Consider the following 19,799-nt stretch of genomic DNA (forward strand, 5'->3'; position numbering starts at 1 on the left):
GGATTTATTTCGGATTTTTGTTTCTTTTGTCAACTTTCTTTTCCTAAGGTTTGGTAAAAATATAATTCGTTAAAAGCCTTTACAGTTTATGTGTCTGTAATGCTAAGATATTCGTAATCATCCAACTTGGATCCATTCTAAATTTTGCGAGTATCCGTTGGTATACATTTACACCGTCGCATAAATCACGTTCCCACTTTACATAGGGTTAGTGCCAATATGAATGGAACTCCATAACCTGAAACCAAAAGACATTTAACAGTCCATATCAATAAAAATGTTGTCTTTGTTTATTTAATATGCATCTTAGTTTCTTGCTATCTGAACAAATCACATAGAAGACCTGTAATAAAAACAAGGTACGAGTCAAATTTACATTGCTTTAGATTAACTTTTCTTGATGAAAAATACCTACAGTGGGTTCATTTGTTTTTAGTTATTTCGATGATTGAGAAGAAAAACAAAACAACATTCAGTAGACACTTTCGTGGTTTTATGCACACAAATCTCTATTGTCCAGCAATAAAATGCGTAGTTAATTTGTTCCCTCAAATCAACAAACGTTAGCTATAGTATCCATGGTATCGCACGAACTAATGAATCCATATTATGAACTCTGAAATAAAAAATAAATCGGTGTGTGCTTTCTAAAGATTCAATTTCATATAGACGAAAATAATGGTTTCTTACAATAAAACTTACAATGCAAATTCCAATTAATCTCGTAGGCCAACTTATTGTCGATAGAAATATATTTGAAAAAGGGAAAACACCGATATGCCAGGTACAGATAGGACTTATACTTTATTTCTGAACATCAACATTCGTATAAAAGAAGTTAGTTGCAGCGCCAATACCATGGCCTGTAAAAGTAAAAGTTTAAACTTGGTTGTAAACTTTGTAACTGCAAAATTGTTTTCTTCTTTCTAATTTTTTCGTTTTACTCCAGGCTTTTTTTCTTATATATCTTTTAACGAACTTATCTATTGTTTCCTTTAGTAAGTTCATATATATTGTACTTGTAACATTTGTGTACAATTTACAATATAACTTTTTTTTTATTTGTATACCCTTAGGGTATAAGGTCAATTGAAAGAAAAAGTAAATAATAAATATCTTACACTAATAATTTAAAAATAGTTCCTTCTTCATTTCTGGTTAATTTTAGTTTTAATCATCATTTCATCTTTGTTCTACGAAAGTATGAAAAAGCCAGTCAAATAGGTGTGAAAAAAATATAGTGTAATAGATTTTTAATGCGTTGTCGCCAATTTAGGAATGGTTCCCAAACGCTTACGTTAAAGCGCTAGCTGGTATTCGTTGAGAAGTATCCCCAAAGGTGTCTGCAACTCGAAAAGAAAATTTCCCAAAACAAATTATATCTTTAGAAATCAGATTTGGTCCCATGCGATCTGATTTAGTTAGTGTAATGAATTGCATTATAGTTTCAATTGCGTCGTTGTTATTTCAAATCTGTTATTGTATTTACTGAACCTGTCTCAATATTATAGTCTTGACACAATGCACTTTTATTTTATTTTTTTTCACATCACAAACTTCTATAAAGATAAACATTTGTACCAACAATGACTAAACTGGTGTATGAAATTATATATAAAAATTAGAGATGGTCTCTTTTGCCATACAACATCAATTGATTGAATGTTTTTTGTTTAACGTCACGTGGCAAATATTAAATGTATATTTTAACAGGACGAGTTTTACAGTAAATCCAATAGTTTGTTCGACCGAGATGAAGGAAGAAAACCTTGATCGCTACAAGAAAATAAAATTGAACCAACTTTTGGCATTGCAGAAGTGCACCTATGAATCCCTCACACACACACATGTTTGTGTTGGGAAGGGGACAATAAAAGTGTTATAATTGAAGTTACATATTATCGCTTAGCTATTTGACGATATTTTGCTATATAAAAAAGAAGATGTGGTATTATTGCCAATGAGACAACTGTCCACAAGAGACTAAATGCCACGGAAATTGACAACTATAGGTCATTACGGCCTTCAACAATGAGCAAAGCCCATACCGCATAGTCAGCTATGCATTTATATGTTTTATTCAATTAATCACACTTCATTTTATTCAGTTTTCAATTATATGTTCACATGGCCTGTGTTTTCACTCAAACGTTGTAAATATATTTCAAAACACCTGCAATTGATGATTTATTTATATGGAATTAAAAGATGATGCAAACATTCTTCAGATGGCGTACGAATATGTGTAAAACAGCTGAAATAAAGAATAGTGTACAAACTAGATTTAAACTCTTAAAAAGAATCGACATTAACAGCTGAACAATGTTGAGATAGTTTCCCCTTTTATCTATCATTTCCCTTTCAAACTTTATAACTGCTTCAGATTGACTCGTCTTTGAGGCATACCTAATGTTTATACTTATATATCACATATTATAAATAAACCGTTTTCATTCAGATAAATAAACTTAAAGATGGATATATCTTAAGGTTACCATGTTACTGTTTACAAGACAGCTTTCATCGATTGAAATCATAACACGCGACCTACCGCTTGAAGTGATGATGTGTTTTGTTTTCGTTTACCCCTTATGTTTATTATATCTACTGCATGATGACATACCATTGAAATTATAAAGAAATTTATTGTCAATAAAGCTTGTTGATGGATATATATTGAATATACAAATGTAGAGTAGGTCATTCAGCCAGTTCTATCGTTGAATCTCTCATATGTTTCGAAAAAATATTTTGTTTAGAGAGGGCTTACATAGGCTTTGCCTGTTGCCCAATCCAATTCAATTTATTTGAATCAAATATTGTTTAAACTATAGTAAATTACACTAAAAAATATTTCCGAAACAAATCTGTACCATGGTTTAGATTATCATAAATTGACCTGTAATATTGTTGTTATACTGACCATCCCATCAAAGAATGCACGTCTAGCATAGACAAATGTTCTTATATCAATAAGATGATAGCGTAAAGTAAATAATCTAAGAGTATTTATCTGATAACCAATTACTAAATGGTATATTCATTGAACCTGCAACAAAAAGAAATTGGCTATACTGATTAAAACCTGCTGTGGTGGAAAACAATTAAGAAAACATCAAATACCATTATCAGAAAAAAACATATTGTGATATTTGCAGCATGCTTGTATTGATACACATGTATGTAATCAAGATAAGCGTAGGAAAACAATTTCGCTGTTCGCCTATGACATGCCAATTATAACTCCTTCATTTCAATTTCCAAGCATTACTTTCGTATTTTGACAAAGAAAGCACAGTTTTGGGCAAAGATTTCTTTAACATTTTTTAGTCGTTAAAAAACATCGATGAATCGAGTTTATCTTTCACAATAATAACAAAAAATAAAAACCTTAAATGACAGAAACATGGGAAATTTAGAAGTTGATTCAAAGTTAAAATGGAACTACATGATTGTATTCTTGTACATGAGGGATGTCTAAACGACAAAAAAATAATTCGAAAAAAGTTAAATTTGTTGATAAAACCATGGAAGTATTATATTGTCAATATAATACTTCCATGACAAGACAATATATCACTCAAATAATTACATGTACTTTAGTCTAGTATAATTCTACTGTAAAGTGGACAAGAGGTAATCGAATAATCACTATCCCTACAAAATCGCCTTCCTATAAAACCTCTTGGTAATTCAAATAAAAAGGCATTAAAACAATCTTATCACTAAATAGTTTAAATTGAATTAAGGTGAACAGAATCAAATCGAGTTGACACCTTATGTCATGACGCTGGCTAACTTTCCCCGACAAATTGATTCCTTTTAAGGATGGTTTCGGAAGTGATTACCATTTTTGACGCCTTTATCCTTATAGTACTTTAAAAAGACACCTCTCTCTGACATTTATTAAAAGAAATGAGCTGTCGTTATTTTCATGTAGTTTTGATAAATACTAATATACAGTCTAGACGTTTGTAGGCATACTGCAGTCTATGTCCATGGTCTTTAAAAGATTATCCGTTTCAGATATATTCGTAAAACGTGTTAATTCCATAGCAAGATTTATCTATAATGTAGGCGTTTAAAAAGATGCAACGTTGTACTTTTTCAGTTATTGAAAAATCATCCGTTAATGTTATTGCTACCACTCTGGCGATGTCTCTGCTAGGGGACTGCTAGTACCCGAGAGTATTACTATATACCAATATCCAGTGCTGCGGTAGTTTCATAAAAAAAAGTTCAAGTTATCAAACTATGCTGTTACAAAATTTTGGAATTAGAATGTATGTCCCTCGTGCACAGCTCTGATTCCTTGCCAGGCTTATCATTGTTGAAGACCGTACGGTGACCTATAATTGTTAATGTTTGTGTCATTTTTTGTCTTTTGTGGATAGTTATCTCATAGGCAATCATACCACATCTTTTTTATATTATACGTATACTTCATTGTCTTTATTACATTATGTATATTTTTCTATAGCTCTTAATCTTTCAAATAAAATTCGGATTTTAAATATTTTGACATTGAACATCACCAAAGAGAGACATTTATTCATTTACTGTAGATATAGTGGTACCGTGAATGTTTCTTATTGTCCAAGGGGAAACATAAGGCGATATGACCCCAACTAAGTAAAATGTCTTCCAAACTTTTCATGACGAACACTTTTGGAAGATTCATTTACACATCTAAAGGTCACCATACGGCCAATAATGGTCAAGGCCCCATTTATTGAACAAAGACATAAAATACTCTAGTGAAAAATATAAAAATGTCAGATTATTCCAATAAAAGTCCATTGTTATTAGGCCCTAAAACGATATATTCATTGAAGAGAATGGAGCCAGATTCTTTTTATTAAATGTCATTATATATAAATATATTTACTATGGCATCATATTACATTTACTTTTCTTGCTTTGATGTTTATTCAAGACCAGAGTGTCGTTAATAAGGAATGAAAAGGCGATATGAGACTTGACTCCTATACTTCTGCTTTAATTAAACAGTTACAAAGTAAATACATGTACTTCTACTGATAAGAGACTATTCCATTTATGCACAAATCCTCAATTGAATTGTCACAAGGAAATTCCACCTTTTTAAAAGTATCTTTTCATTATATTTGTAAAGGCGGGGATTTTGATAAGTAATATAAAACACAATCAACATTAAATAACTGATCCCTGTTTAGATAACAATTATTATAAGAAATTTTAGATTTCAGCAACATTTAAATGAAGATTCCCCTTTTTTTCTAATTTACAAGCAAAATGGTATAATAGTTACCACATGTAATGCTACATGTATTTTTTTTTTAAATTATTGCGTCTCAACATTTAAAATCAGCTAATATAGATATAAGAGTAAATTCGGTTTCATGCAAACACAATAATTTGTTGAACAGAACTTTTTTGTTTTGATTTCGTTTCTTTATTTCCCGATAAATCCTATGTTTTTTTTGCCTTTAATCATTTCATTTTTAAATTGTTTACATGTACTTTTGACAGACAATCCGCTAAAAACTTTAAAGGTAATGTGAACACGTTGCAAGATGTCGCCACATCATTAATCTTTAATTCTTTTTCTCTGATTTCAAAGTATTCGTCACAGTTGTAAACACGGCATGTACTTTGTAATTAAACAGGATTCAGTCTAAATTACAAAAACCGTTAAAGACAAACTGAGAAAATGTATAGAAACCGAATAGTTTGCGAGACGATTAGTAGGCGGTATCCAGTACAAGATTATTTTTCGTTCCGGTTCACCAAGTTTAACTGTAATTAACGAAGAAACCTTCTCAGTGATTCTTTTAATTTTCTTTAAAAACATTGAAGTTGGAATTGATGATAGCTTTTTATGTTTCATTCTTATAATAAGATTAAAAAGGGTATCAGATAATCAAATCAGTCAGTATAGAATGGTTTAACCAATCTAACTTTTGAAAGGTATCCTTGTTTTTGTTTATTCTCCTGTACTTGAGATGTAATGTTAACAGAAAGTGCACTTAAACGCAAACAAGATCATGTTATGTTATTTAAGTACGCAGACAGCAAATTCTTATAGTCATGCTTATATGTAAAAAAATTTAATTATTTTATGCATAGATATTGTTTGCCTCCGCTTCCGTTCGGCGTAATGATGACAATAAACATGATAAAGAAATGTCTGGAATCTGCCTGTCTGTAACTTGTCCACTAGTGCATGTGTTGAAAAAGACACATGCACGTCTTTATAGGAGACATAAAAAAGAATCACAATTAATGCATATAGGTATCTCTAATAGAAGGCAAATCATTATATTAAGATGGAACAAAGTAGCTAAACAGATATTTCTGAGATCCCATCCCATCTCGTTCTAACAACATTCTGAAAAAAGCTTATTGGAGAAATTAAATTTTCTTTTGTTTTGCTGTAAGTAGGGAGCCGAGAAAGATATTGTTTTTTTTTCGCCGTCTTAAAGGTTGATAAGTTCAATATTGTCTCTGTTTTTGATCTAGTGCCTTTGTAAAAGAGGGACAAAAGATACCAGAGGGACAGCCAAACTCATAAATCGAAAATAAATTATCAACGACATGGCTAAAAATAAAAAAGACAAACAGACAAAAAATAGTACACATGACACAAAATAGAAAACTAACATTTCTCTTATTTGTATTTACAGGTATATGGCAATTATTCACCCGCTGAGACCAAGAAAAACCGGAAGAGTAATTGTCGCCATTATTGTCATATGGATTGCCTCAACAGTGTTGTCATTTCCAAATTTGATATACTCAACTACAGTGAACTTTAATTACACTGAAATTTGTACATTTGAATGGCCAGATGGCAACTCTGCTAATAGCAGGATAGATTTTTGGTAAGATATATGTATTGAGTTTCGCCTACTTTTTGTTAACTTTAATATTTGTAGTCAACGAATTTATTTTGTGAAAATAATATTTGTATTTCACAAACACAATATTCAATATGTTATTGAAAAAAACCCAGCAGGAAACTCTTTTCTAGAGAACAGCGATATTATAATTTTACAATTTTCTAGAATTCCAAAGAAATTATGAAAATACTTAATTAATAACGTTCAGGAGAAACCAGAGATAAAGCACAGTTAAAAGACACAATACAAATTGAAAACTCCACGTGTACTGCAAATTCTACTATATTATGACGTAGCCGAGGATATGTGACCATCTTTTTGAATGAATGGCACAAAGAAATGACGTAGTTTTTTTTTTATCATTTTACAGACATAATATGGTAAATTATTTTCTCATATTGAATTGAAAAATGAATCTATAAAACGGATTGTGGGTTTATAAAAAGACTTAAGAAATAGATAATGAAAATCTGCTGCTAAATAAACTCATCATAGATGCAAGGACTAAATTTTATATATACGCCAGACGCGCGTTTCGTCCACAAAAGACTCATCAGTGACGCTCGAATACCAAAAAGTTTTAAAAAGCCAAATAAAGTACAAAGTTGAAGAGCATTGAGATCCCAAATTCCTTAAAGTGTTGCCAAATACAGCTAAGGTAATAAATTAAGGTTGAACGCACTATTTCATGGTTAGGCTTTCTGGTTAACATTCTGGAAAATATGGCGGAGGTCGTTTGAGCGCATTGATAGGACACATTGGCGAAAGATCACATTTCCGATGAAGATAACAAAATGTACAGACATATGACAGTAACAGAAAAAAACGCCAAACGTGCTTTATAATTTTATAAATAAGTTCAGATATTGAATAACTTGTGGTCTTCTAATTGAATCGTGGTTACTATCTGTATAATTTACGCTTAATAAAAGGATGAAATATTTGCACGTGGACATATATGACTGGTTAACATGATTAATTGATCGTTGGTTGATATAAAGTTAAGATCTTTGGCATCCATATACCCTTTTTTGATTGTTTTTAGTTCAAACGAAAATACACGGACACTTTGTGACTACGTGTTGAAGTTGCATTGTACCAACATTTTTCAGCGCACAATTTAAATACATATCCAACAAGAATTGGAAAATATGCCCTTGTAGCAAATACTTCAGATTCAATGTTAACTCACTGCACATAGCACGTGTAACCTAAGATTGGACTCGTGCTGGTACTTATATTCTCACCTCGTTGGGCCACTACGCATGGTCCTTAAGTTTATTCGGTATGCACTGTACATATCTCCACCCTGTATTGCCTCTCTGATTGTTCCACAACAAGGAAGTGACACTGGTTTGTTGCATATCACTTGACACATTAAAGGACACCAGGGTATTACGTAATCAAAATAATTTCGTATTCTGAATAGAGGAAATATGAACTTAGCAACTTCCTATGGGAAAAAACATGTCATTTATTTGTTTTCTTTCTGAAAGCTAATGCGAACGGATTTTGAATAAACATTCGTTTTCACAAAATGTCAACATGAGAAATTGAAATGTAGGTGCAACGGGAATACATTCAATCTAAGGGCATTTTAATTTGCTGTTTACATTCCATGCAAACGGAAATTAGACTGCTACGGCTTTGTTGATTAATTTAAAGAAATAGTCAGGCAACAATCACACTGATTGTTTCAGTTGGAGAATTAAACGCCCACAGACAAACGGACACAGATTGTCGATCGAACTCTAGACTGAAAGGACAACGTATATGCAAGTACCACACAGTTCTAAACCAAAATGTTTTGTAGCTAAACAACTTTTAATTAATTAATGCTTCAAAGAAATTGGTACTCACAAAGGGAACACCAAATAATAATGGATAAAACAAAATATATAAATGTATCACATAAACTAGATTGAGAAATATGAATAACTCAGAAAAATGATTAGAACCGAACACTCACACACATATATATATGTATACATGTAGTACTCAAATGATTTATAATGTATAATTTCAGAGATCGCTATCCTTATTCGCATATAAAAGTTTACAAGATTTTTTTAGGGCACCATATATTATATATAAACGACCATATATACGACCCGTGTTAAGAGAGAGCCATATCTCCTGCACGTTAAAGACACCCTTGTAGATTTCGAAAAAGAGTAGGCTCATGCCGCTTCAAGACAGCACTCGCACCCGCAAAGTGGAAAGGGATTCATATAAATTGCAAAAATTGTTTCCTAATCCACTATAAATAAATATGTTTAAACTATACTCAAACATATCACAAAAAAGTTATTTTCATTGATGCTGGTGAAAGTTTCTATATTTTATTCATCAAGGAGCATGATGACTGAAAAACTCAGTCTGTTTTACAGAGGTATTTTCAGACTGTTAAAAATGCACAACTTCGATCGTACGTAACATTGTATAAAAAAAAAGCATTTTTTCAGAATATTTAGTTTGATAGTTTGATAGTTTATTAGAGAAAACTCAGCCGCAGAAGACTGCGTAACAGGAGCATATTTATATACACAATATTAATTACAACATAGTTCATCATACAAACATAATACATTTTTAAATTATACATCTTCAAAAATAAGTTTGTGTTTATTACAGTTTTAAATTATACAAGCATCTTTTCTACCTTTTGAATAAAAATTGACAGCTTAGACAGCACATTACTATTACTATATTTAAGCATGCCAAGTACTTTTTTTTCATTTGGATATTTTAAATAATATGGAGGTATGAACTTCCCCCTTAAATCCTTAACTTCATAGTTGGTACATTTACATATATAGTGGTATACATCTCCAAGACCAGCTTTACAAAGTGGACAAATCCTCTCATTTCGTGGTACACGGGGCATAAACTCCAGTAGATTCTAAGAAAATCAAATGAACAGGGATTGTATTAATGGTGCCACAATGTTCTTTCTGCCAAAAGCAGTTGGTCTAATGATTAATGTTTAATTTGTACCTTGTGTGTTTTTATAACACTATTGTGCAACAAGTATATAGTATTACCAAGTACCTTGATATGATCTAAGTACTTTCTGACGTATTGTATGCTGTGTGTGCAATACAGCATATAATACTTCACATTCATATGGAACTCAAAATTGTATGAACAATATAGACACAAGGATATGTGGTATGATTGGCTATGAGACACCTCAACCAGGGTTCAAATAAACTCATCATAGATACCAGCTTTGGTCCAGAAATTGAGAATTTGCACCAGACGAGAGACCCATTCGTGATGTTCGAATATAAAAATACTAAAAGGCCAAATAAATAACGAACTTGAAGAACATTGAGGACCAAAAGTTCATAAAAAGTATGTCAAAAACAGCTTAGGTATCTATTCCTGAGGTAGCAAAGCTTAGTATTTTAAATATTCAAATATGCAAAGCTTTGTGAATGATCCGTAAGATAAATAATTGAAATTTTTCAATCCTATTGGTTATTGATAGTCAGACATTATTTTATTTTAGGTATAATATCATTATTTTGCTTGCGACATACTTGATCCCAATGGCAACATTGACAGTTACCTATACAAGAATTGGTGTTGAGCTCTGGGGTCAACAAACAATAGGTGAAAATACACCAGTGCAGTTTGAAAGGATGAAATCAAAAAGACGGGTAGGTTTTACAATATAAAGAAACTTTATTTCGTCCAAAAGTTGATAAACATTTGTGATATTATTACATATATCTATATCTAGAGATGAGCGTATAGACGAAACAAATCAGGAACAATTTGCAAAGGTTACACGCTATGAAATTATTTCCTCATGTATGCTGTTTTCGTCTTTTAAACATTAGAATTATAAAAGATCCAGATTGTGTTTAATCCTCAAAAAATTGTACAACTGGTACTTAAATATTTCGAGGCCGCCGAGGCCACTCGGTCGTCGTTCATGCCTGCAACTAAATCGCAGTCACTTAGTCAGGAATATGAAAGACAGTTGTTTTCCATTCGTTTCATGTGTTTGAGCTTTTGATTTGTCCATTTGATTAGGGACTTTCATGTTTCTGAGTTCATTCTTTTTGTGATTTTACGTTCACTAAGATTCCTAAAACATTTTTTTTTATATTAATCAGTCTTAAAACAACTTATTATGATGAACAGAAACTAGTTTGCAGTTCTGTGAGAAGCAACCAGAAAAAAATACATGTTATGACGTCGATAACACTAAATCGTCAAGTAGTTCACTTTTTATGGAATATAACAATTGAATTTGTAGTTCTGTTTCTTGAAATTTCATTATCTTATAAATTAAAACATTTTTTCCCTGTGCAAAACAAGATGATAAACATATCTAGTCCATACTTTAATTAAGAATAACAATTTCCTCTCATTAGTCTTTTAAAATTTATTTCAGGTTGTAAAAATGATGGTTATGGTTATCATAATATTTGGTATCTGTTGGCTGCCATACCATCTATACTTTGTGTTAGTATCTACCACTAATATAACCCGGATGAAGTATATACAGGAGTTTTATTTAGTCATTTATTGGTTAGCTATGAGTAATTCAATGTACAACCCAATCATCTACTGTTGGATGAACGCAAAGTAAGTAGTCTTTACAATGAATGTCATACAAGTGAGAGGTTAAGCTAGCTACAAACTAGGGTAAATCCACATTTTTTTACAGAAGAAAATGCTTGTACCAAGTCAGGAATATGAAAGTTGTTATCCATCCGTTTGATAATATGCTTTTGGTTTTCCATTTGATTAGGGACTTTCGTTTTGAATTTCTCGGGAGTTTAGTATTTTTGTGACCGATAGGAAATATCTGTTTCAAAGTTGAGGATGGATCTGTTCCAGTTGTCGCAATCGCAAGTTCGTTCTATTTTCATCGAACTTGACATCATAGTATCAGCGAATGTTTACACAAACAACTCGACAGATGAAGCACATTAATTAGATTCACACTGTTTCTTTAATTTATACATATTTAGATGATGAAGACCTTGTTTTCTTACTGAAAGTAACTTAACTTTTATGATACTATTTCATAAAATATTGCACTGTAGAATAATGTGTTTTATTGATATCAGAAAGGAGACAAAACGCGATGTCATTAATTTTTTTTTTGGATTTTCTGGTAGAATTTGATCAAAAGCATATTTTCATATCATAATTTGAATATATTGTTGTAAATGTTGTTTCGTTGATATATTTTGGTATTATTCGTATCACTCCCTGCGAGAAACGAAATATACGTAACCAGTACAGGTGCTTTACTATGTTGATTTGTCCTGTTGGCTTGCTGTGATTAAAAAAAAAAAGTAAAATCACAAAAATACTGAACTTCGAGGAAAATCAATTCGGAAAGTCCATAATCACATGACAAAATCAAATAACAAAACGCATCAAAAACAAGACAAGAACTGTCATATTCCTGACTTGGTACAGGCATTTTCAAATGTAAAAAATGGTGGATTAAACCTGGTTCCATAGCGCTAACCCTCTCACTTTAATGACAGTCTCATCAAATTCCGCAATATTTACATTGATGCGTTAAAATAAACAGACACAATAAATAAAATAGTCAAAATATGGGTACATCAGTCATCATCATATAACAATTTTAACAAAATTCTAAGGAACAATTTAACAGAAAATACATCCCAAATCTGCTTTAATTTGTATCACTAGTTCATTGGTTGAAAATGGTTTAAATCTAAAAAAATAAAACAATATTAATCTGGAATACCTTAATTTGTCTTGACACGGCAGATGAACATGATATCAAAATATTCGTCTGATTCAATAAACTAAATCACATTTTATATATTAAGCTTATCTTTCTAATATGCTGCAAAAGAAAAACATTTATTTTTAAACAAATTTCGCGTGCTTGGCAAACATGAAAATGAATTAAAAATATACTTGAAAGCAATTATGTTTAAAGACCCCAACAAACGCGAAAACAGAAATAGACATACAAATATTATCCGAATGCATTTATGTCAACTTTACCTAAAGGAGTAGGACCCTTCGTTTGTAAATAAAAAAAACATTAGAACATGTTTCACATACCTACAAATAACTTCTGAAGCCAATAATCGTTTATACTTTTACTCATTAAAATCAGCAATGAAATTCCATGGAATATTATTTTTCATTTATTGCTTGGGTTTATGACTAGTCTCATGACTTCCATTATAATTTTTTTTCTTTACATAAATGAAAAAATAATCACAAACAAGATATAAAGTGTATGAGATATTATCATATGACATCTGTCAAAATGTGAAATTGGTTTGTTTATGTTTTGTCAAACTTTTGTCTTAATAAGAAATACAAAATTGTGTAATTTTTAAAAGTCAATACAAAATCATGTTTTATATCATGGAAAGAACATTGTTTTGTCTAATAACACCTTCACAAAGTTAAGCAGACATTTCATATTCTATCCTTTTTCAACACGCTAGAATAAAAAAATAAAAATCACAGAAATACTGAACTCAAAGGAAAATTCAAAACGCAGTAGATATAAAACAGTGCAGATTGTTCTTCCGTGCATGTAACTAACATGCGATTCTTTATGCAGTTTTGTCATTTGATCCCGGGTAAAATGGTGGAGAGTTGCTTCATTGACAATCATAATTCGTATCACCGTTGCCAAGTTCTCAACTATCTGAAGTCTATAAAAATAGAAAATGAAAATATGTTTTTTTTTAATTTCGTTTGATATGAAAAATTAGAAAGAAAAGATTGTTTAAGAACAGAAACACTTGAAGATATATATGACAAAAAGGGAGATAAGATAATAGACAAATGCCTTTAAGGTATGAAGTTTGCCTGAGGGTAGAAGTATCTAAATAAGTATACGTCAGAACATTCTAAAAAAAGGTAAAACTAGACAAAACCACAAAAATCTTCTGAAGTCACGTCAAGTTTATCATGTATTTACTACAGTCATAAAGAAGTTTAACTTATTAATATCAATAATAAAATAAATGTAAAATGTTTTGTTAATTTGTTGGTTGGGTTTATTAGTCTCGTCTCCAGACATCAATAATAAAGATATTTCCTACACAATGAATATAAAAAAAAATAGATCTAAAAAAAAATAAGTCTATCAAATAAGATTATATGTTATCGGTCAAAATATGAAATCATTATTTTTTTTATATATGTATTAAATCTTTTAATATAAAATACTCCATATTGATGTGACGCTGAGAAAAGGTTAAACGTTGTTTAAAACTATGCAAATGTTTCATTTGTTAAGCTTTAATTACAATATGTCAAAAAAAATAATTTTGCAATGTATTATAATTATCAATCTCTATATCAAAGTCATAGTAAGGCCTTCAACGCGCAGAATTTGTTTTCTCTCTCACCTCAATGAATGCAGATTAAACCGGCCCCTAGATCCAGTTTTGAGCGAAATACCTCTCTTTTTTTGGTTTTATTAACTATAAGAATATCATGGTTCAACGGTATAAATTTAGAAAGTTACTATAAACATGCCAAGAAATATTTGAAACCAAAAAAGACAATAAAAAATCAAAATTTCCGAAAGACTGACGTTGGTCCATTCAAGAGTTATTATTTTTCTTTGATTGGTACCTAACGTTAATTTTTTTTTGATAAACCCAAAATATGACATCCCCATAAAAGGAAACAAAAAATCAAAATCTGATATACTAGTTTGAAAAACATTTTATCAAAATAAGTACTTTTAGAAATACTATGAAAATCGTGATTAATTTTCACGAATAATGGCACATCAAAACTGAAATGCTATTAAAATTTGTCTTTTAAATCAATACTATAATAACCTGAAAATTAAAAGACCAAATGTTTAATTTGTATCAAAACAGTAGGAAATTATAAATCTAAATCGTGCTCCTATCGGATAAATAAAGAATACTAGTACAAACAAGTAAATTCAAAAATACGACATTGAAAAGAATACATGGATTGTTCTTCCTGTTATGTTAGTTATTTTTTTATTTAATGATACCACCATTTCAATAATGTTTCATCTTTTGCTTTTGACAGAGTTGTTTTTAATTAATGAAACAGTAAGAGTTTTCGTCTTTGTCATAAAATCGAACAGTTGTCTACTGAATATGTTGATCCTTCTTTTCTTATGTAAAACTCGAAACTTCTTTTGAAATAGTGCATGTACATATACATGTTTTGGAGTTTAATACGACATCCATTACTGAACTAGGACACAATTTTGTTTAGGGGCCATCTGAAGCATGCCTCCTATTTTTTTCTCATTTATTGTCTCCCATTGATCTCTTTTTTAAATATTTTATCATTTATTCTGTATACCATAAATAGACCTTTTATAGGGATAGACGAGTAATAATCACTCATTTGTCCTGCTTTTGTGGAAGCTACTTTATATAATTCTGCTAAGTAGTAAACCACATGAAATGAAAGGTTCAGCAAACAAGAGATTTGGTATAATCTTGAATAGCCTTCTCCGTAAATTTCCTTATCTTCATTCCGTTTTTAGCTTTCTTTAATACCTTTATTGTTGTCAAATGATGATCTGTTTATAAGAGTGTAGTAAAATATTTATTTGACTATGTATAATGGGTTTGACTTGATTTGAAACAAATTAGAGAGATATTATTAAATATATTTATGGAAAACATACAGAAACTTTTACGGTAAACTTTCATATAAAGTATGAAGGGTTTTTGTTCTTAAAGATATTGTCTGCACTTCTTGCTTATTAATTATTCTCATCGCGTTGATGTGAACCATCTTTCCGATAGAGATTACGTAGGCACTTAATGCATATTTGACATTTTGAAGTACTTTGAAGTATCATATGGAAACAACAAGTACCATACGTTATATAATTCTGCGTGCATTGAAATCGTACTAGTTAATTGAAGTATGTTATATCAGAAGATAAAATTGTCTAAAAATCTTATTTTTTTTAAATTATGCTTTACTATAATCATGATAATAAATTAGATGAGTTGTTTTGCATTTGACATTGTTACACCAAAATCAGTTTTAAAATGGAATAGTTTGATTCTTAATTATCAAATCTTATTAGTACTTTTTTTACTTCATAATAGTACAAATACGTTTACAAACTGCAAATCTGTTTTTGAGATTTATATGCTCATACAATCCTATCTTTGCACTAGAATTGTTTATCGTTGACAGATCTTATTGTACTGCAATGTCACTAAACACAACGATACATATATTCTGTAAACAATAAAATTGACTTTGAGTCAGTAATATACCACTGTGTTTTCGTTAGCACAAAATCAAAGTGCCGTCAATAAACAAAGTACAACGTTTATAGTAACTAATTGTTACTGTGATTTTCATTAAATGAACTGCTAGTTGGTGTTAAATGTCTGTTTCAACATTTTAAGCTCTATCGTGGAGACCATGTTTTTTTATGAAAAAAGCTGGAATGATTGGATAGAACCAGCATCAACAGGAAAAAATGGCAATTCTCGCTTATTAGTCACCAGCACCTTCATATAATGGAGCTTGAACTCACACTATCTTCATTGACATGATTGTGATACTTTTAGGACTTTTAGGAATTTTGGTCCTCAATGCTCTTAAACTTCGTACTTTATTTGGCCTTTTAACTTTTTTGAATTTGAGCGTCACTGATGAGTCTTTTTTTTTAGACAAAACGCGCGTCTGGCGTATATACTAAATTTCGTCCTGGTATCTTTAATTAATTTACTTGGACCACATGGTCACCGACCCCTTGATTCCAACTATAAATACTGTGACACGTAAATACTTCTGGATCTTTGATATCTTCAAAGTTATAGATGTGGAAAAAAGAAAAAAACAACACGTTAATAATGTAATGCGTCCGAAGCGCTTTTCTGGATTTACCTTATCTTTAATCATACATTTGATCTCATATTTTCAGTTTATTTTTATGGTTGGAGTAGGAGGAACTCCCTAATGCAAAATTAAAGTATGATACGTTTATTTTTGTTTGCTATAGCTCTTTTTGCAATTATTCAATCCATATGAATTGCAATCTGAGTTATACAATTCTGCAAGGCTTTCTATTTATTATTACTGATAAGGTTGCAACCACAGGTGCCTTTGAGCTCATACGAAATTACATTTTCATCTTCTTCTCTGTTACTTTATGTTTCACTTGTTTTACATTTGAAATGAATAGGGTCTCATGTGCAAGATTGTGCAGTTGAGAACTCTAGAGTTTATGGAACACATTCTTCGTTCTGATCTATATAGCTATTTTTATATAAATTGATTTAAAATGGAACGAACAAAAAAGTAAATATTGTTTAATTCAAATTGCTGTCAAATTAGAAGGAGACTGGATAAATATAGCGGGATTGAAGAGTGGTAATTTTTACGACTCATCGTCGATCTCGATTAGTAAAAGTCTATTTAGAACATTTAGTTTAATTTACGATGCAAAACTAGTAAAACAGTAACAAAGATACATTATTTACAGGGAATGTCTGAATTTTATAGTAATAATGTCTTTAGCATGTATGAGATATTTTAATGTCACTTTCTACTTTATAAAACATGACTTGTATTGAATATAGCTGGTCATGTAATGTATGCTGTTTTATGTCTTCGTCAATAATATAAGGATTAGTGAGTGAAATTTATGCCTCCAGACTATTTTCTAGGATTATTTTCTCTCATTTGTGAAATGTTTTTTTATTGCGGAGAAGACTGAGAAAGAACTTATTGATATGACTATAATATACCATACAAATCAGACATTTATCTCTTCTGCTCGAGATTTCATACAAAGATATGACATTTGAAAATGGCAAATTGAGTTATGATATTACGATTTACACACAATAACCACTGTTTCCGACATAAGAAAAATGTCCATGGAAATACAGCCTTTCTTTATTAGAACACCTACATGTAAGTTCATTCCCTTTTTCTTTGTTTGAAATTTGGTTCTTTAATCATGAACATCTAAAATGTCACCATGATTAAATTCTCTGAACCATTAATTTAGTCTAACATTAATTACGTCCAATCTCATATATATATAGCTTTTCATGTAACGAAAATTGATTTAGAATTCCGTTACATAATGGTAAATTACTGTCTAATTTTTTTCTCTCTTGCATGTGAATCTGAGTAAAGGTTTTATAAAGATAGACTTTTAAGACAATTTTACAAAGTTAAACAAATAAATCAGTTAAGACATGGTAATTTTGACTATTCAATTAAGTTTATTTCAAGAATGACGTATACCTTTTTTCAATGTTTAACTCAGATGTAACCCAACTAATGTAATAACGATTTCTTTTTATAGTTTTGTCAAGGCAATTGACAATGACAACTCTCATTGAATTCTTGTCGCTGTCGTTTCGTGGTTTTGTTATTTCCATAAACTATACAAATGCTACTTCCAAAATGTAGAGACAGAAAGGTCACAACTTTTATAAGTATCACAAACTTCCGGGTTCACAAATACTTCTAGATTGATAGATTGGAAATATCTGATCTTTGATTATCCTTATCTATTGAAATCTATTGAAATCCGAAAGTGCATTTTAACAACGAACTTCGTAAGGAAATGAAGAATGATAATTAGACGAACATAATATCAAGACGAAACTGAAGTTTTGACAGTTAATGAATTATTTCCCCCTGACTGGAATAATTAAACACCTAACAGTGCGATAATGTACTTTAACAATAACCACTAGATGTCTATATTTGAAAAAAATATTGGAAAACATCAACCCCTTGTGAGTTTGATAACATAAAGTGGTTGCCAACATTGTGTGATTCAATTGTTTAAAATTTCCACAGATTTAACTGTCAAAATAAAGCCACAACAATAATTTTTATCAGTTATTTTATACCAAATCTATTAATGGAACACATTCTATATATGTGAAGAATAAGAATCTTCTATCAACTTTCTATGTCAAGAACATAACAGTTTGCACTTCTTTATGATGTACAGCCGGATAGAGAGTAACAAATGTATTTAAACTATACAGGGTATTTTGTTAAATTATCAATGTCATTATATACATTGACATATGTTCAAAAACAGGTAGGTTGTGTTGAGAACATATTTTTAGACAATTAGAACAACTGTCTGACGGTTGACTCTTATTGTCCTGTCATCGGGCAATCTTTTAACAGTCAAAGTCACTGGTTTGTTCTATACTTAATCGTTTTTAGTGTCCGTTTGAAGTATGACAAAACTTTAGCAAAATGATAACTGTTATGTAACAAATATATGTCTTATGAGCTCACACTTAATAGTTTTTACCATATGAAGCATTTCTGTTAAATTAATTAAATACATTGTGTGTTTCAGATTCCGACAAGGATTTGTTCGTGCATTCTGTTGTTGTCCTTGTGCACCATGTAAGAGAATTCGGACAAGAATGTATCATGTTCGTGCTTTATATCCGGCTGGACAATTTACAATGTCAGAAAAGTTTTATCACCGGAATGGTTCATCAATGCATACAGTGACGGAAGACATGGATGACACATCATCCTCGTTGGTTAGAAAAAGTATCAAACATAATCCACACAAATTAGTGGACTAAAACGGTGTTGTTTATTGTTATATCAAAATTTGAATGTTATTGTTGTGATCTCATTAAAGTGTTTGTGTTTGTAAATATGTTTATATAATTCAACAACTACAGCGGTATTAATACCAAATGAAATACTATTGAAGATATTTTCAATTCACAAATTTGAGGAAATTAAAACAAAACTAAAGTGTATGTTATATGGTCGGGTTGTTGTCTCTTTGTCGCATTTCCGATTTCCATCCTCAATTTTATGCATAATTTTGAGTATAAAACATGACTGTGAGAAAAAATTGTCAAACACTTATTGGCAACATAAATATTGTTTTGGTGATCACTACTAACATAG

At 30.6% G+C, this 19,799-nt stretch overlaps 1 protein-coding gene across 1 annotated transcript in view; it reads left to right on the forward strand.

Annotated features, from left to right (window-relative positions):
* Positions 1-19,799, forward strand: part of LOC134724626 (tachykinin-like peptides receptor 99D) — a 53,497-nt gene extending 33,698 nt beyond the window's left edge. The window contains exons 2-5 of the mRNA XM_063587766.1: positions 6,666-6,863; positions 10,396-10,546; positions 11,290-11,483; positions 19,225-19,799. Coding sequence (XP_063443836.1) covers positions 6,666-6,863; positions 10,396-10,546; positions 11,290-11,483; positions 19,225-19,462 — 781 coding nt within the window. The 3' untranslated portion in view covers positions 19,463-19,799. The remainder of the gene's footprint in view (positions 1-6,665; positions 6,864-10,395; positions 10,547-11,289; positions 11,484-19,224) is intronic.

The sequence above is a fragment of the Mytilus trossulus genome, chromosome 7 (assembly GCF_036588685.1).
Source record: "Mytilus trossulus isolate FHL-02 chromosome 7, PNRI_Mtr1.1.1.hap1, whole genome shotgun sequence".
NCBI classification, from domain to species: Eukaryota; Metazoa; Mollusca; class Bivalvia; order Mytilida; family Mytilidae; genus Mytilus; species Mytilus trossulus.